The 20,464-nt window shown below is 37.6% G+C and overlaps 2 protein-coding genes and 1 non-coding gene across 5 annotated transcripts in view; 2 read left to right on the plus strand and 1 right to left on the minus strand.

Moving 5' to 3' along the window:
* RFTN2 (raftlin family member 2) overlaps positions 1-14,694 on the plus strand; it is a 76,216-nt gene extending 61,522 nt beyond the window's left edge. For 2 of the 3 annotated variants that reach the window (XM_069070141.1, XM_069070139.1), the window contains 2 exons: positions 1,955-2,033; positions 13,729-14,694. In XM_069070141.1, coding sequence (XP_068926242.1) covers positions 1,955-2,033; positions 13,729-13,998 — 349 coding nt within the window. In that variant the 3' untranslated portion in view covers positions 13,999-14,694. The remainder of the gene's footprint in view (positions 1-1,954; positions 2,034-13,728) is intronic. The other variant, XM_069070140.1, reaches the window with a different exon arrangement.
* Positions 1-20,464, plus strand: part of HSPD1 (heat shock protein family D (Hsp60) member 1) — a 349,976-nt gene that overhangs the window by 233,761 nt on the left and 95,751 nt on the right. The gene's annotated exons all lie outside the window — the stretch shown is intronic.
* On the minus strand, positions 6,707-6,839 carry LOC138147753 (U6atac minor spliceosomal RNA). Its single transcript, XR_011164880.1, has one exon. It is a non-coding gene; the product is annotated as a U6atac minor spliceosomal RNA (small nuclear RNA).

Raw genomic sequence — 20,464 nt, forward strand, 5'->3', positions numbered from 1 at the left:
GGGTTAAGTAACTTGCTCAAGGTTACATGGCCAGTTATTTCTGGGTGTGATGCTGAGTATCTGAGCCCGGATTTGATCCCAGGCCATCCCGACCCTGGGGCCGGTGCTCTTACTGCCTGCACCACCTGGCCACCCCTGTATTCCCTTTCAGTATACTTTTCAGAAGGTCCTATGAAAGTTTAATTTGTTTTTCTCCATCAAAACAAATATATAAAGAGTTGAATTAAATGTTATCTTTATTCTTTTGCTAGTTCTGGCCCTAAGGGCAGATTAAAAGTAGATTAGGGATGTATGTTTATCAACATTAGCTAGGGAAAGATGAAGCTATTTAACAGTGAACTACTTCAGTAAGTTATGGACTTGCAGATTTTGCAGGGGTTTTATCCACATTTTTGGTTATATTTCAATGCTGCATTTGTTTTTAAGTAAAAGAGGTCAGAATTAGATAGACATCTATAATAGTAGGGTTTTGTTTTGACTTTTTGCATAATAAAAGTTGTAACTGAGCGACATTAGCTACAGGCACTCCAATCCACAAATCCATGGAGATGCTTTGAAAAGCTTTTCGAGAGGCATCTGGTCTTCTGGCCTTCTTTGGTAAGGGATAATTTGCCATGATGATGGCTGAATAAGGAAAGAACTCAGAATGACAGACTATGACAAGGCTTTAGAAAATAAAATCCTGAAGTGGTCAAACTCTCTTCACAGAATATGCATTCTCAATGTTTCCATGCCTATCTGATATGCTATTGTATATTCATCAACTGAGATAACAGCATAACATAATGGACAGAAGGGTTGGCTTTAGATTTAGGAAGACCTGGCTTCAAGTAGTGCCTCTGACACATCGGCAGGTCACAATCTCTTCAGACAAGGTTTACTATCTAAAACTATGAAGTTACAGATCTATTGTCAGTCTACGTTGGTAGAGGGGATTTCCACACCAGAACTCCCCTATTCTGTAACCAATATGTTAATATAAAGAAGATATGCGAGAGATATGCATAGATATACAGCATAATGGAGAAAATCCTGGATTTTGTCACAAATGGAATTAAACTGAAGCACAAAGCTCCAAGCATGATTAATTTATTAGCAATTTGCCAGTAAATGGGGTCTCAGCCTTCTCAGCTCGCTAAAACCCCGAATGAGGACTGATGGATCATTTGTATAGACAAAAGGGGGAACATCCAAAAGAAAATGCAGAATCATAGATATGGAAAACACTATGATTGGTTACAAAGTCCAAAGCATTATAGACGTGGGGGACAATATGATTGTCTGAAAATAGGAAATGCAGGACTAGCCATAATCTCTTGCTAATAAATTGATTGATTCAGTCACCTTCTGTGGCTAGTTAGTGTCACAGTGATAACAGACCAGACTTTCTTGAAGGACAGCCAGTGCTGCAGAGATAACAGACCAGACTCCCTAGCATCCATCTGCATCCTTTAAGGATAACAGATTTCCTTGACACAAGAATAGAACAGTAATTAGCAGGAAAACTGAACTTCTAAACTTAACTCAGAGTCAGTGAATGATTTACAGGAAAGTTGAATTTCTAAACTTAACTTAGAGACAAATAAAATGTGACGTAGGTAGTTAACAGTTACACAAAATGTCAGAAGTGATATAAAGTGAAATCAATTACAGAATAGTATCAATTTCATTTTCCCAATTTTCAATTTGGAGTCAAGTGGCCTGGGCTCAAATCCAGACTCTGATACCTACTATATGTGTGATTCTAAGTCATTTAAATTCTCTGAGGCATAGTTAACCAATCTGTAAAAGAAGGGGGAGGGCAGAGAGAAGATGAAATGGGGAGGAAGGGTATGGTAGAAAGGGCTAGGTGACTTCTGAGATCCCTTCTAGCTCCAAATCTATGAATATCCTAATTTGGTATCTACTACGGATTACTGTCCTCTCTCAAATCCCTGTCTGTTTTCAATTGCAGTGAAGGAAATTTGGCTACAAAGCAAGTTGTATTTCTTCAAAGGCCTGTTATGTGGAATTCAGCTGTTCAAACACCAGAGGTAAGTTTAAAAATTTTCATTTGCGTGTGTGTCAGTCTATGCACGCACAGAAATATGTATATATATATATATATACCCATATAGATATGTCTATATATGAGATAACAGCAGTGTAAATTTCATTACTATCTATTCCCTCATCCCTGTTTCCTTATAGCAGATACAAATAAGGAAGTTGGACTTCACAAGGAGTTATTCTCCAAACATGAGAGATAAGATAGTATTTGTAAAGTTCTTAGCACAGTGCCTGACACATAGTAGGTATTTAATAAAACTTTGTTCCCTTCACTCCCCAAGCATGTCAATGATGAGATACAGTGTAGAATGCTGGATATATAGCTGGTTTTAGAACCAGGGGTACCAGAACTCAAGTCTTGCCTCATATATTTTACCTATGTGATCCTGGAAAAATCACTTAATTTCTCTGGGTCCATAATGCAACTTTCCAAGACTTACGTAAACAAGACATGTTAATATTATTTATCTGTTTCAATGGAGGAAATCTCCATGTCAGGAGTTCTCTATAAGCAATAAAATCAAAGGTCTAGAGTCTCCCTCTGTGCCCCCCAAAAAGTTAGATATGATCCTGAAGGAACTGAGGCAGTAATTAGAAAACACAAGTTTTAAACCCTCAGATTATTTAAATAAGTGGTCTTGATCTTGGTTATGAATACCTCCAAGTGTATTATCTATGTACTATCACAGCAATGATTACTAGCCTTCCCTTAGCAAGAGCTATATTGATTGCCTTTTTCAGATAGAAAATTGCCATCTACCCACAGCTAGGTGGTGCACTGAATGCACTGGGCCAGGAGTCAGAAAGAACTGAGTTTAAATCCAGTCGCAGATACTTACTAGCTGTGTGACCCTGAGCAAGTCACTTAACCTCTTTCTGCCTCCATTCCCTCAAGTGTAAAATGGGGATAATAATAGCACCAATCGCCCAGAGTTATTGTGAGGATCAAATGAGACAATATTTGAAAAGTACTTAGCACATAATAAGCCTGGCACATAATAAGTATTTAATAAATGCTTGTTTTCCTCCCTTTCCCTTCCTAACAACTCATAGTAATCCACAAATTGTGAAATAATATTGCTATGATGCCAAAACCTATTACTTCCTTTCTAGACATAGTAACAACAAGGACTTTATAGAAGTCCTTTTATAGAAATATAGAAAGTCCATTTATAGAAATGTCCCCAAAATATGGAACTTTAATATGCCTAAATTGGCATATGCAATGTTTATTCATGTTTGTTCTTTTTCAAGAGATGAAGAGAGTAGTAATAGGAAAAATGTGTGTGTTATGTGGTGGAACTGACTTTCTTGTGTGGCTTACAGAAAAAAAAAATCTGTTTCATATTTCTTTTTAGCCCACTGTGCACTTTTATCTTTAACCATAATAACATATCATGAGTAAAGTTTAAGATGGCCACCAGATATTCATATGTAGATATTTGGCACACAGGCTATATATTCCTTTCTTTCTAACTTCCTTGTTTCTGCTAAAAACACCACCATTTTTCCAGTTACCCAGGTTCACAGCTTTGGAGTCACTCTTGATTCTTTTCCCCTCCCTCAACCCCTGTGTCTAATCAGCTGTCAAGTCTTAGCAATCCTCCTTTCACATCTCTTGCAACCACTCCCAGTGCCCCACTCATGCCCCCACCAGTCTAGTTCAGGATCTCATCATCTCTCACCAGGACTATTGCACTAACCTCCTGATGAATCTCCCTGACTCCAGCCTCTTTCCTTTCTGCTCCATCTTCCATATAGAAGCCAAACAGATATTGTTCAGGCATGGGTCTGGCCCTATTCAAAAAGTTCCCTATTGCATCTAGGACAAAATATAAATTCCTCTAATCAAATGAAATGACATATATAAAGCACTTTGTAAACTGAAGGCACTATATAAATACTAGCCAGCTTTTATGTAAAACACTTCACAGTCTAACTCTAGCTTAACTTTCAAGGATTACTGCATATTGCTCTCTCTTGTTCTCCCTCCCTTCTCACCAAATTGGCCTCCTTGCTATTCCCTGTACATGGCATTTCATCTCCTAGTTCTGCACCTTTGCACTGGTGTCTACACCCATGCCTACAATGCACCCCAGAATCCCTCCACCTCAAAGATTCGCTAGGCTCCTTCAAGGTTCAGTTCAAGGTCTATCTCCTATACAATTAACACTCTCCTAATCTCCTCACTGCTAGTGACCTTCCCCTACTCCTCACTATCTAGAATGACTTTATTTTTACTTTTATTGTACATGTTTTGTATTTATTGATCCATGTTCATATTACTTTCTGCCAATAGAATATAAGCTTCCTGAGGACAGGAACTGTTTCATTGTTGTTTTTCTATTCCTTATACTTAGCACAATTCCTAGAATAGTAAACTTTTTTTTTCTTTCTGGAGGGCAGTTGGGGTTAAGTGACTTGCCCAAAGTCACACAGCTGGTAAGTGAGTCAAGTGTCTGAGGTCAAAATTGAACTCAGGTCCTCCTGACTCCAGGGCCGGTGCTCTATTCACTGTGCCACCTAGCTGCCCCTAAATGCTTATACTGAAAATTTGTTTTGTTTTTGCTTTTTGGAATGGGGGAGGCGAGGCAGTTGGGGTTAAGGGACTTGCCCAAGATCACATGGCTAGTTCATGTTAAGTATCTGATGCCAGATTTTGAACTCAGTTCCTCCTGACTCAAGAGCCCCCATAGTAAACTCTTAATAAATACCTTTTTGGGTGGCTAGGTGGTACAGTGAATAGATCACCAGCCCTGGAGTCAGGAGGACCTGAGTTCAAATCTGACCTCAGACACTTAACACTTACTAGCCATGTGACCTTGGGCAAGTCACTTAACCCTGCCTTCCTCCCCTCCAAAAAGAAAAAAAAAGAAAAATGACTTAATAACATTAAAGAGACATCTCCTTACTCATTAGAGCTACCCCAAAATGGATTGGACTGTCTCAGGAGATGATAGATCCCCATCCCTGAAGGTCTTTATCTGTGGTGGAGTTGCAGTCATATCTAACTTGTGGTTTTTACTTGACTAAGTCACAATTGAGAAACCTTCCAAATCTTTGCTTCCTTGTGGTGAAAAGTACTGGCAGGTGATGTAAGTGCTACAAACAGAAATAAGATATGACATGGTCTTTGACCCCAAAGAGCTTACCATGTATTAAACAGGTTAAGATATATACAAAAATAAACTAAACTTCTGCAATCTGGTTTCTGACCTCATCGTTCAAGTGAAACAGTCCCCCTCCAAAGTTATCAGTGATCTTTTAATTGCCAGATGTAATGGCCTAACTTTCTCAGTTTTCATCCTTCCTGACCTTTCTGCAGCATTTGCTGAAGGCTGATCACCTTCTCCTGGATACACTCTGCTTTCTGGGATTTCAGGATATCATTGTCTCAGTTCTCTTATTCTCATTCTTCATGTCCTTTGCTGGTCCATGACATGTCCACAGAATCACCAAAGCTCTCTCCTGGGTCTTCTTTCTTCACTCTGTATTGTTTCACTTAGTGATCTCATCTGTTCCCCTGTATTTAATTATCATCTCTATGCTAATGATTCTTAGATCTATTTATATACCCAGCCCTCCTGAGCTATGGTCATGCATCTCCAACTGCCTACTGGACATCTTGAACCAGATATCGTGGAAACATCTCAAACTAAACATATACAAATCAAAACTTGTTATCTTTACCCCCAAACCCTCCCTTTTTTTTTTTAAAGCAATTGGAGTTAAGTAACTTGCTCAAGGTTACACGGCCAGTTATTTTTGTGTGGGTGCCAAGTATCTGAGGCTGGAACTAATTCCGGGTCTCCTGACACTCTTATTCACTGCACCACCTGGCCTCCCCCCTGCCTTCTTTTTAAAAAAATAGTATTTTATTCTCCCCCCCCAATCACATACAAAAATAGTTTTTAACATTTGATTTTTTAAAATATTGAGTTCCAAATTTTCTCCCTCCCTCCCTTACCTCCCCCCTCTCTAAGACAGTGAGCAATTTGATATGGGTTATATATGTGCAATCATGTAAAACATATTTCCATATTAGTCATATTGTAAAAGAAGAAACAGACATGTGAAAAAAAGAAAAAAATGGAAAAAATAAAATGAAAAATAGTATGCTTTGATCTGAAGTCAGACTCCATCAGTTCTTTCTCTGGATACTGATAGCATTTTTCATCATAAGACCTTTGAAATTGTCTTAGACCATTGTATTGCTGAGCATAGCTAAGTGATTCACCATTCTTCATTATACAATATTGCTGTTACTGTGTACAATGTTCTCCTGGTTCTGCTCACTTCATTTTCTGTCAGTTCATGTCAGTCTTTCCAGGTTTTTCTGGAATCATCCTGCTTGTCACTCTTTATAGCACAATATTTCATTACAATCACATACTACAGCTCGTTTAGCCATTCCCCAATTGATGGGCATCCCCTCAATTTCCAATTCTTAGCTACCACAAAGAGTTTCTATAAAAGTTTTTGTACAAATAGGTCCTTTTCCCTTTTAAAAAAAATCTCTTTGGGATACAGACCTAGTAGTGGTAGTGCTGGATCAAAGAGTCTGCACAGTTTTATAGCCCTTTGGGCATAGTTCCAAATTGCTCTCCAGAGTGGTTGGATTAGTTCACAACTACACCAACAGTCCCAGTTTTCCCAAATAAAAACATGGTTAGATGCCAATACCTTAACTGTGTATGTGTTGTAAAGGCCACTAAGACCTCTTTCATCCCCTTCCATTCCAAAGGGGAGTTAACTCAAGGTAGCTAACTTTCTCTCCTTTCATACAATATGAAACCCTCTCTTCTTCCCAACTTCCCTGTTATTGTCAAGGGAACCACTATCATCTCAGTTACTCAGGCTTGCAGCGTTGGAGTCATATGCAATTCCTCACTCTTCCTCACCTCATATATTTAATCCATTGCCACATTTTGTCATTTCTACCTTTACGTTTCTTACATACATTCCCTTTATTTCACTCATAGAGTAACAACCATAGTTCAGGCCCTTATCACCTCTCACCTGGGTTACTAAAATAGTTTCTAACTGATCTTGCTGGCCAGACCATCCAAGTTGCCAAGGTGATTTTTCTATTACCTATTTCACCTTGTTCAGTGAGCTCCAGTGGCTTTCTGTTACCTCTAGGATCAAATATCAATGGCTGTGTTTGGCTCTAAAGCTCTTCATTGCCTGGTCCTTTTCCACTTTTCCAAGTTTCTTTCACTTTACACCCCTCCCCTCTACAATTCAGCTATACTGATCCACTACTATTCTTCTAACACATTTCTCCATCTCTTTTTTGCCTTCAAAGTAGCTGCCTTCTCTTCCCTCCTGCCCTATTAATGCTCCTCCCACTCATCTCTATGTCTGATGTCCCTGCTTCCTTAAAAATTCAGCTCAAATCCTGCCTTCTGTAGACCTTTCCCTTTACCCTCAACCAAATGCCTTCCCCTTTCAGATAACCATCTCCTCTGTATATATCTTGTATTTACCTAGTTATTTGCGAATTGTTTCTTCCAAAAGAATGTAAATACCTTCAGGGCAGATAGTAGTTTTTGCCCTTTTTTGTAAACCCAGTGCCTAGCATGGTTCCAGGTATATATTAAGTGCTTGTAATAAATACTTATTAACTGACTAAAGTTCATGAGTTATATATTATGAAATGGAGATGACCTTGAGGTTGTTTTTTTATTTTTCAGTGAACAAAAAAATCTATTTTCTCTCTTTCTCCCTGCCTCCCAAAGAAAAGCAAAACCCTGGTAACAAATATGCATAGACAAGCAAACTAATTTCCATGATGGCCATGTCCAAAAAAAACATATGTCTCAATCATCTCTCTGTCAGGGGATGAGAGTTTGTTTCATCATGGGTCCTCTGGAATCATGGTTAGTCATTGCTTTGACTAGAGTTCTTAAGTTTTTAAAAGTTGATTATCTTTACAATATTGTTGTTATATAAATTGTTCTCCTGATTCTGCTCACCAGTTCATACACAATTTCCCAGATTTCTCTGAAACCATTCCCTTCATCATTTCTTTAAACACATTAGTATTATATTATATTAATACACTATAACATGTTCATTCCACAATTGATGGGCATCCCCTCATTTTTCCAGTTCTTTACCACCACAAAAAGAGCTTCTATAAACATTTTTCTAAATGTGGAGATGACCTTGAGTTCTCAAAGTCAATGCAAGTGGTATACAAACACTGGGCAAGTCCTACCAAACTGGACTTAGAGTTAGAAGGTGGTCTAATTCTCTCACTTTCTAGATATGGAAACTGAGACCCCAAGAGGTTAAGTGATTTGCCCAAAATCTCAGAGCTAATCCAATGCTCTTTGATTACACAAATACCTTCATTGGTAGTGGGATCTTCTTTACCACGAGTTCCTAATAGCAATGAAATAATGGGACCAGCCTCTATCCTTCTGCTCAGATTTGTAGAACTCAGATCGGGAGATTCAAATTTTCTAAACATATCAGACTTGCATTATATAGTGTCCTTCACTGGAAACATTTGTTTGCTGCCTTTTAATTATAGTAATGCCCCCTGGTCCAGTGATACTTATCTTTACAACCTTTACACCTACATCTTTTAGGATGTGAGAATACTTTGAAGTTTGTTATTTCATATTTTAAAAGTCTATATAATATAATATCACTGATACTTTAAATATGAAGAAAGTACATAAAGAGGTTATTTATAGGCACTCCAGAGGAATAAGTATATATTAAAGCTTAAGACTCAGTTTCTGAATAAATTTAACTTGTTTGACTTTAATGAATGTTTAATTTTCTTTATAGGAAATCTCGATCTACTTAGCTCATTTCAACATGGCATATGTGGGTGGTTCAGGCTCAAGCTAAAGTATCTTGACAATTATAACAGAAAGACTATTCTATAAAGTTCATTATTTTCCTTAGTTAAAATGGCATATTTTTAATATCTAAACTAAATATAGATAATATTTATAAGTTACCACAGCACCTGGCATGTAGTAAACATGTAATAAATGTTTAATGAATTACTGAATAAAAGAAATGCCATTGATCCTGGAGAAATTAGACTATACATCTCATAATTTTAAATTAGTTAAAATTCATGTACCTCTAAGTGCCTGAGGTATTTTGTAAGAATTGTTTTTATTATCACTATTATTGTTGCATTTATTTATTGTTAGCAGCGCTGTAGTGGCCTAAAGAACTGGAAGTTGAAGAGATGCCCATCAATTGGGGAAACTGAATAAGTTTTGGTATATGATTGTAATGGAATACTGTTGTGCTATAAGAAATGACAAGCTCCAAGATTTTAGAAAAACATGGAAAGACTTGCATGAAATAGTGAAGAGTGAAATGAGCAGAACCAAAAGAACATTGTATGTAGTAACAACATTGTTTTAAGAACAACTTTGAGTGAATAAGTTATTTTGTCTATTATAAATATTCAAATTAACTGTAAAGGGTATGTGAAGAAAGAGCTATCTGCATCCAGAGAAAGAACTGATCAATAGAAGTATGTATAGAATAGACACACCTATTTGTATCTAATGGTAGCCATCACTAGGACTAGGGGTAGGAGAGGGAAGGAAAAAAAGACATTTACATGATAATTTTGTTGTATATTTGTAAGGAATAGCAAGTTGTATGTAGTTGTAATGGGAATGTAAATTTAAAGATCTTCCCTGCCCCTAGGCTAAAGTGCACCTGGAGCCTGGGGTAGGAGGCTTGTTTTTCCTTAGATACTTTTTGATTGGCCAGTGGGTCCAAAAGGTTGTTACATTCTCTGAGCCAGGAGAAGGCTATATAAACCCTGATGTGTAGCTTTGTTTTGGGGCTCACTTTGAGAAGTGTTCTGTGATTTGATCTGGATTCTGGGAAGCCGTTGTCCAGAGCCCCCCGGCTTTGAAAAACCCAGATGTTGAAACCCAGATGTTGATTGGATATGGATGTAATGGTTGGACAGTTTGGAAATCTGTCTACTTGATCTGTTTCTGTCTTGATAATTCTGTCTATATATTCTGAAGTTCGGGGTGCTGACCTCTTTCCCCTGAACTAGGTAAATGATACATGTTTGACTGATTAAAGTAAGCTTGTTAACCCATTTTGAGTTGCTTTCCTTTATCAAAGCATATCCAAGAACCTGTGTTGGCAGTGACCCTGAGGACGCTTGGGGTGCTTGCTGCTATAGTAGTAGATTTGCAGTTTCATACACAATCATCTTTTTATTATACTATGTTATGGAAATGCTTGTTTTATTCCAGAAATTTAAAATAAAATTAAGAACTACATTTATAATTATCTAAACTACTCATATAGAGAAATACATATTAAAACAACTCTAAGGTACCACCTCATATCTATCAGATTGGCTAACATGACAGCAAAGGAAGATGATAAATACTAGAGAGGATGTGGAAAAATAGGGATACTAATGCACTCTTGGTGAGCTCGTGAACTGCTCCAGCCATTCTGGAGAACAATTTGGAACTATACCCAAAAGATTATAAAACTGTGCATACCCTTTGAACCAGCAATAGTCTATATCCCAAAGAGATCAAATGAAAAAGAATAGGATCTTTACATACAAAAAATATTTATAACAGTTCTTTTTGTGATGGCAAAGAATTAGAAATTGAGGGGATACCCATCAGTTGGGGAATGGCTAAACAAGGTGCAGAATATGATTGTAATTCAATACAGTTGTGCTATAAGAAATTACAAGGAGGATGATTTCAGAAAAACCTGGGAATATTTATATGAACTTATGAAAAGTAAATAGAACCAAGAGAACATTGTATACAGCAACAGAAATATTGTAAGGATGATTAAATGTGAAAGACTTAGCTACTCTGATCAATACAACGATCCAAGGCAATTCTAAAGGACTCGTCATGGAAAATGCTATCCACATCCAGAGAGAGAACTGATTGGACTTGGAGTTCATATTGAAGCAATTTTTTCGGTTTATTTTTCTTATTTTGTTTTTTGCAACATGGCTAATATGGAAATATACTCTGTATGACCTCACAAGTATGATGGGTATCATATTGCTTACTTTCTCAATGGGCGGGGCTGCAGGGAAGGAGGGAATTTGGAATTCTAAATTTTTTAAAATTAATGTTAATGGGATGGCCAGGTGGCTCAGTGAGTAAGAGCACCAGCCCCAGAGTCGGGATGACCTGGGATTGAATCAGGGCTCTGATACTTAGCACCATACCCAGAAATAACTGGTAGTGGAACCTTGAGCAAGTTACTTAACCCCAATTGCTTTAAAAAAATAATAATAAAATTAAATAAATAAATAAACAATGAAATTAATGTTAAAATTCAAAAAATCAATTAATTATTTTTAAAAGAATTGTATTTATAAGATAAAGAAGGGCATAATCATTGCCTATTCTTTTTAGTAGTGTAACTTATTCTTTTCCTAGCTGTCTTTCCTGTGTCTTTAGTTCTAAAGTCAATTGACTGAAAGAGGAAGGGAAGAGAACAAGCATTTATGTAGCACCTACTACATTTCAGGCATGGTGCTACACTTAACAAATATTCCTACTTGATCGTTCCCACTGCCCTGTGAGATAGGTGTGTTATCTCCATTTCACAGGTGAGAGCACTGAAGCATATAGAGGTTAAAGGTCACACAAGTAATAAGTGTCTGAGACTGGATTTGAATTCAGTACTTCCTGACTCCAGACCTAGTGTTCTGTCTGCTTCCTACCAGTTGTAATTTGAGATCTCGCCATTATCATCTTTGCTCTGGAATCTATAATAAATTTAGATAAAAATGATCATTCCATGGGCCATGCAGATGTATCTATGTGAAGTCATAAGCCAGAAGGAAAAAAATGTCAGAACACTTGGAGGGCTTGATGTATATGATTTTCCTTCTCCATTAGCCCCAAGAATAGAACGTCATTATAGAACTTACTGCAAAGTCAGGGTCATCTCCACGCTTTGCTGAGCATTTGTGGAGGACTTTTGATGAGGCATTCTCTGTATAGGTGAATCAAAAAATATTATTCCTTTTTCTTTTCTTTTTTTTTACAATTTAAAAAAATATTTAGGTCACTCATGTAACAGACCAGGCCTAACTGAGGTTGACTGAATACCTCAGGTTCAAAATCAAGAAAAAAAAAGGCTACAGTTTTGGTTCTTCTCATAATTAACAAAAGGAGATTTCTCTAGCAGCATCAAAGGAAGGATAGACTACTGATTTAGGGGAGTGCAGCCTCCCTCTACTGGTGCTGGTGAAGCTACTGCATCAGAAGCCTCCAGAAGAGCTGGAGCTCCTTGTGCTTGGGCCCTTTTGTCCTCAGATGATCAGGAAATTCCTTCAACAGCCTGAGCCTTCACTTCCCTGTGCCAATTAAGCCTCAAGGACAGTTGCAATACTTTTTAAGGAAAAGAACTAGCTTGCCCTGATAAATAGCATTAACTGGTCTAGGGATCTAGGTTATTGTGGTATGAATCTAAGGCCAATTTTCACCATACAGATATCTAGCTTTCCCAGTACTATTTGAGGTCATAGCTTTAGGACTGGAAGGGAACTTGAAAACCATCTGGTAAAACCCCCTCATTTTGCAAATAAGAAACTGAGGTCCAGGGAAGTTCAGTGATTTGTCCAAGGTCATACAGATAGCAATCATAAAAGATGGGACTTGAACTCCAGAGAGAGGCTAGTGTCTGTGTTTTTTTAAACATAGATTTATCAAATGTCAGCCTCTTATAATGGGGGTTTTTTGTCCTGTTCCATTTATCTTTTTTTCCAATGCCAATATTTATAATTATTGTTTCAAAACCTGACTATGACCTTGGACTCTACCACTTTAAGCCTAGGTTTCCCCTGCAGTCATTCAACCAATAAACATTTATGAAGTGTCTACTATGTTTCAGGGACCATAAAATAGGGACAACAGGACTTATACTTCCTACCTCAAAGAATTGTTGTTGAGGAAATGCTTTGTGAATTTCAAAACTCTATAAATGTGAGCTATCATGGACAGTGATTTTTCTACTTTCCTTCCCCTTTCATCAGGTTGTTTTTCTTGCTTAGATTGGTGTCCTTGGCAGAAACCATGTGATGCTATCTTTGTTCTGAGCAAGATCAAGGATGCTGTGAGCACTCACTACATATTTATTATTAAGGATATCCACAGCCAACAAAGTGTTCTAAAGTACGGGCCATATCACATTGCTGGAGATCCCCATTTTGCCATAAAGAAAATTTGTGGAGAAGCAAGTGTAGGGATACATTTGGGCCCCATGACTGAGTATAAACTAAAGCAGATCCCAGCTTAGCCCTACCTTTCATCTTGAGCTGAGACCTAAGTAAAATGGATATAGAATCTGCAGAAATAAACTGGACCCCTTACACATCAGGTCCTAGATTTAGAGCTGAGAGGGGGATCTCAGAGTCCCTTTAGCACTGAGAAGCACTAAGTCAACAAGGTCATCAAGGCCAGACCCTTATTTTACAGATGAGGAATCTGAAGCTTAGAGAGGTATGTGACTTGCCCAGGGCCTTCCCATTGTTAAGTGTTTCAAATAGACTGACCGCATCTCACCACATCTCTGACCCCCAGCCCTGTCCAAGCTTCACACCACTGGCCTCTCTGTGGTTACTTGACAGTTGCCAGCTGTCTTGTTATAACTTCTGTGTGAACATCTCTTGTGTTTCAGAAGAAATCCACGAGGCAGATAAGGGAAGAGAAAAGCAAAGTAACTAGCCGGAGCATCGGGCTAGACACCGCTACTTCTCGTCCTGCAGAAAGCAGACACCCGACTGAGGAATGTCATCTCTCTCCTTCTCAAGACCTCTGGGCCAGAGAAGGGATGTCGGCACCCTATGGCAGCTTCTCAGGGGTCAGCAGCAGTGACAGTGTTCTGAGGGAATTGGATGACGGACAATACGATCAGGAGGATGGGGTGACACAGGTCACTTGTATGTGAGCCAAGAGATACCTGAATTCAAAGGACCTATAAATAATCACGGGAATTTAATTTAGTGCTGGAATGAGTACATTACTTCATACACTTTGGTTTAATGCTCTTTGTTTCTCAAGACTCACGTATTTTTTCTTTTTTTATGCTGGCTTTGGCTACTGCCTCTAAATGCAGAACTATTATTAGTTTTTTCCATTTTACATCTTTGTGTGAATTACATCCTTTGATATTTCCTAGTTAGGTTCACCTCAGTACACTACTGTTCCAGAATGATAGTCCTTTGGAAAACTACTCCTCATTGCTGCCTCCCCCCTCCAAAAGACCCTACAAATAGGTCTTAAATTAAAGAATTTCTTAGTAGTTATTTTCCTATATGTAGAAACTCACCAGTTTATCTTTAGGTGCAGTATATATGTACTTTATAGCAGCCCCTACTCATTCAAATATTTCTGTAAAAAAAGTTCTTTTGCATACATCTTTGCTTCTAAAAGAATGCCATATTATTAAATGATTTCATTTATCTGAGGTACTGCTTTTCCAGACATACAGAAAATAACCACAGAGGAATGATATTCACTTAAGCTCAATACAAAAACAACACATAACCACAAAATAAAGGGGAGGAAATTTTAGAGATGAGTGTAATTTTTCTTTATTAAAAAATTGGAGAATAAAAAACTAAGCAACAAATGTTAAGTGAAACTTGTGTCTTCAGAATTTAATGACCTTCTCCTTTTCTTCTCTTTATCTAAATCAAGAAATCTTTGAACCTTAAAATTTTCAGACCTGGAAGTTCAATTAGTGAAGTGGACCAGTACCTAGAACACTTCAGTTCCAACTGCTGACTTTTCTTGCTCTAATATAAGTGGGTGCATTTGTCATCGTTTAAACTCAAAACTGGATTGGTGAAGATGAAACTCATGAAAAAGAATTTTCATCCACTTATGGCAGGAAAGCAAGACTTGGAAGCCATAGAATTTAAGGTATTATAGAACCTTCAAGAGAATTAATTCTAACTAGCCTTACCTTTGTGGATTTCTAAGCCTGTTGTTCAGCTTATTGATGATACTGAGTTCTAAAGAAGGCTTAAGTAATAAAGCATCATTTAATTGACATCAGATTTTTGTTTTATTGGGAAAGTATAGCCATATGTGTATAAATTTATATATGCATATATTATATGTAATTATATTGAAATAGTTGAGTGTCACATGGTATTAAAGAAAGGCCCACAATAAAATTAGGCATTATCCATGATAACTTAACATGAAATTATTTCCATGTCAACACCCCACATTTTCAAGAAGAAAGTCTTCTTGTATCATAACCTTCCCAATGAACCACTCCTCAAGCTGAGTAATAAAGTACTCAGTCTTGCTGCTTTTGTGTTACTAGCTAGAGATAATGTTAACAGAAACATTTTAGCTTTTTTTAGATGATAATAGCTAGCATTTACATAGCAAAAAAAAAGCACTCTACAAATATTATTTCCTTTTACCCTCCCAAGAATCTGAGAGGTAAGTGCTATTATATTATCCCTATTTTACCCCAGTTGAGGAAACTATAGCAGGCAGCGCTTAAATGACTTATCCAACTAGCAAGTGCCTAAAGTCGGATTTGAACTCAGGTCTTCCTGACTCAGGATCCCAGTGCTTTATCCACTGAGCCACCTAGCATCTGAATTAAATATGCAAAAGCTGATGAACTTTCATAGGAACCATTTTTTTTAAGGCCTTCAAGATGTCATAAAGTTTTGACATGATTTTTAAAAATTCAGTTACCAAGTTTTGACAGTTCTACCTTTACATCTTTTAAATCTGTTCCCTTCATTTTATTCCCAAGGTAGCCCCCAGATCAGGTCTTCATCACCTCTCACCTGGTCTACTGCAATAATATCCTAGTTAGTCTCCCTACCTCAAATATTTCTCTTCTACAATCTATTTTCCACATAACTTCCAAACTGATACTCCTAAAGTACAGGTATGACCACATTGTTCCCCTGCTCAAAAAGTCCCATTGGCTCCCTATTGCTCTGTTGTTAAGTCATTTCAGTTGTGTCTTACTCTTTGTGACCCCATTTGGTGTTTTCTTAGCAAAGATACTAGAGTGGTATGCTATTTCCTGCTCCAGCTCATTTTACAGATAAGGAAACTGAGGCAAACAAAGTTGAGTGACTTACCCAAGATCACACAGCTAGTAAGTGTCTAAGGCCAACTAGCTCCTATGGTAATAGAGAAGTTCTGGCTTCAAATTCAGAAGAAGACAGTGAAGTTAAAACAACTACTTCTATTTCAAAGAAAAAAGCAAAATGGTAACAAGTCCAAAAAGAGTTTTTGGAAGAGCTTAAAAAAGGATTTAAAAAATCAAATAAGGTGCAGCCAGGTAGCACAGCAAGTAAGAGCACCGGCCCCAGTGTCAGGATGACCTGGGGGATCAAATCTGGGCTCAGACACTTAGCATCCACCCAGAAATAACTGGCCGTGTAACCTTGAGCAAGTTACTTAACCCCAATTGCTTTAAAAAAAAAATCAAATAAGAGAGGTTGAAGGAAAATTAGGGGGGAAAATAAGAATAATGCAAGTAAATAAAAATTACAAAAAGTCAACCAAATGGGGAAAAGAGATCCAAAAACTTACAGAAGAAAATAACTCCTTAAAAATTAGAACTGGGGGGTGGCTAGGTGGCACAGTGAATATAGCACTGGCCCTAGAGTTAGGAGGACCTGAATTCAAATCCAGCCTCAGATTTACACAAACTAGCCGTGTGACCTTGGGCAAGTCATTTAACCACAATTTCCCTGCCCTCCCCCCTTCAAAAAGCAAATATATAATTGGATAAGGAGAAGCTAATGACTTCATAAGATACCAAGAAATAATAAAACAAAATCAAAAGAATGAAAAACTATAAGAGAATGTAAAACATCTCATTAGAAAAACAACTAAGGGGGTGGCTAGGTGGTGCAGTGAGTAAAACGCTGGCCCTGGAGTCAGGAGGACCCAAGTTCTGTTCTGGCCTCAGACACTTAACACCCACACAAAAAAACTGGCCGGGTAACCTTGGGCAAGTTACTTAACCCCAATTGCCCTCCAAAAAGCAAAAAAAGAAAAAGAACTGACCTGGAGACAGATAGAGGAGAAACACTATAAGAATTGTTGGACTACCTGAAAGTTATAATGAGATTAAAAAGTTTAGATACTATACTTCAAGAGATTAATAAGGAAAATTGCCCTGACGTTTTAAAACAAGAGTGCAAAATAGAAATAGAAAAAAATCCACTCCACCACCTGAAAGAGATCCCAGGATGAAAATTCATAGGAATATCATAACTAAGTTTTGAAGCTCCCAGGTCAAGGAGAAATACTACAAACAACTAGAAAAAAAGTTAATACTGGTACAGTCAGGATAACACCCCATTGCAAATCCTAAAAAGTGAAGGTGAAATTAATAAAATTGAGTGTAAGAAAACCATTGAATTAATAAATAAAACTAGAAGGAAAGGAATATGACAAATGCTGAAAGAGAAATGGAAAAATTGGGACACTAATGCACTATCGTTGTGAACTAGTGCAACCATTCTGGAAAACAATTTGGAACTATGACCAATGGGCTATAAAACTGCATTCGTTTTGACTTAGCAATTCTACTACTAGGGCTGTATCCCAAAGAGATCAAAGAAAAAGAAAAAGACTTATATGTACAAAAATATTCATGGCAGCTCATTTTGCAGTGGCAAAGAATTGGAAATTGGAAAGATGCCCGTCAATTTAGGAAAGGCTGAACAAGTTGTGGTTTATGGTTGTGATGGAATATTATTATGCTATGAGAAATGATAAGCAGGATGGTTTCAGGAAAGAATGAGATGAACTGATGCAAAGCAAAGTGAGCAAAACCAGGAGAAAATTGCATATAGTAACAGCAATATCGTAAGGATGATCAAATCTGAAAGACTTAGCATACTGATCAAGACAATGATTCAAAACAATCCCAAATGACCCATGAGGGAGAATGCTATCCACCTCCCAATAGAGAACTGATAAATTCTGAATGTAAATTGAAGCATACTTTAAAAAAAAAAAGCTTTATTTTTTCTTGTTTGTGGGTGTGTTTTGCAATATAGCTAATATGAAAATATGATTTGCATGTCTTCACATGTATAATGGGCATCATATTTTTGACCTTCTCAACAGGAGGAGAAGAGGCAGAAAGAAGGGAGAGAATTTGAAACTTAAAATTTTTCAATGAATATTGAAAAATTTTAACATAATTGGGAAATATTTAACCAAATAAATACAAATATATTTTAAAAACAAACAAAACAAGGTAGTGAGGGAGGCCTAGAACATCAGTCAAAGGTTTTGTGAATGCTCACTGCTACTCTGGTGTTTCTGTCCTCAGAACACTACATAGAATGTTCTCATTAAATTGTCAGCAAAGGAGAAGAAAACATTGCCTCCCTTTTAAAAGTCTTTCCTTTATTCTCCTGTCACTGACTGGTCAAGCTTTGTGTCAGTCAGCATGAGGTCAGTCCAGCGTGGAACAAAAACATGTCAAGTTGCACCTTCCTTCATCCCTCCCCTGTTTCTCTGCAGATGTAGGGGACAATAAGAGTGGAAAACTGCACCTCGTGGCAGATGTTTTGGCTGGATGCTCAGCCAGCTTGTGAAACCATTAGAAAGAGGAAATGACAATGATTTCCTTCCTCCATACCTGCACCTCTGCGCACAAAGTACATGTGTTCTTCTTAATTTCTTGAACTTCAGTACAGAAGTCTTGCAAACATCTGTACTCCAGAGAAATGGATTCAAAAGGAAAGCCCTATCTGTAGTGGTAGACAGATTTTCACACCCTTCCTTTATTCTGGGTGTTATTTCTATGCACAGAAGTCTCAGTAACTACAAAAAGGGGTGCTGCCAGTTAGAGAGAGACCACCAGGACAGGAAGACAGCCCACTGAGAGGAAGCGCCCAATAGGAATAAGAGAAGAAAGGTTGCTTTATTTTTTGTTTGTTTGTCATAGAATTATTCAAGTACACAAGACTGGGGAGTCCAAAGATTCACTTTGAAGAACAAAACAATTAGAACTAACTGTGTAAGTTTCAATCTTGCCCTAAGGGGGTACTTCCCATGGAGTCACCAGGAACTGCACATCATTCTAGAATATTGCTCCCGGCCTGAAATTGGCTGCGAATGATGAGGAAAGGTGATACTTCATGGGTGCAACAGGAAATACACAGGCAGCTCTTACTACTACTCCACTGTATTTGATTGTTTTTGGAGCAGGACACTCTTACTTAGGATCCCCAACGGAACCCCCCAGTGGTTTTGTGGATAGAGTTGAGAGGGGTCCATGAATTTGGATAAGAAAAAAATACCATCTTTTTTCCACCAATCCTTGGTTTCTTTTATAATCCTAAGTGTTTTATTTTATGAACTTAAAAACTTTATTCTGAGGACTTCATAGGCTTCATCAGGCTGGGAAAGGAGCCCATGTCACACACACAAAATAAATAAATAAAAGTTCAGAACCACTGCTTTAGAGAGGAAATAAGGACATACCATACCTTAGAATTCCTCTATTTTCATGGGAACATCCTCTTAGGCAGAATTTTTAATGTATTAACAGTAATTTTTCAAATGGAGATTCACTCCATTTTAATAGATACTATTATGCTGGGAAGAAGACAGACCAAGTTTTGTTTCTGCTTAAATGGAAAGAAAAGCATCTCTGTCTCCATTTTGTTAATTAATACAAAACTCAAACAAACTCAATTTAGGGATTTAATTGTTTCTTTTTTCTCTCCGAGGCTTTTAGGACATCTGAGGATTAGAGTTGAACATTTCATTCTGTTTCTACAAACAGATCCTCCACCATGGAAAAAGCCCTTTTGAATTTGCTCTTCTAAGAAATAACAGATGACAAAATATGCTTCCTTTTTTAACACACCACATTATTGATGAAGATTTGGTTTCCAAAACATTCAGCTGTGTGATGCAGCTGGAGTTGGGCTTTGCCACCAAACAGTTGGCCACTTTATTTGTGGTTCTCTTTATGTGTTTCTCCTATTTCTATAAATACTTTGCCACGGACTTTCATCTGCCAAACCGGAGAGATGGTACCAAGGAATGTTTATTTTGTTTTGTTTTGTTTGTTTAGACTGGGTCTCCCTATCTCATGGAGACTGGAAGTTCAGTGGCCACGGATGGCATTATCCCACTCCAGATCAAAGATGGAAGCTTTGACCTGCTCCTGTTACAATCATGGCTGGTCACCCCCTCTTCCTGGGAGCTCCCAATACTGATGTCAGACTCAGTAAAAATACCAAGTATCCTTTTTGTTTGTTTACTTGGGGAGGGGAGGATCATTGAATTAATTTGTTCCTTTAAAATTTAATTGATGCCTTTTCACCCACATTTTCCAAGCAATATTTTCCAATATATGTGTTTCTCTTTTCCATTACAACAACAAAATGTTA

Source organism: Petaurus breviceps, unplaced genomic scaffold (assembly GCF_028583685.1).
Source record: "Petaurus breviceps papuanus isolate PSGF00001 unplaced genomic scaffold, PetGlider_PUasm1.0 90804, whole genome shotgun sequence".
In the NCBI taxonomy this organism is placed as follows: Eukaryota; Metazoa; Chordata; class Mammalia; order Diprotodontia; family Petauridae; genus Petaurus; species Petaurus breviceps.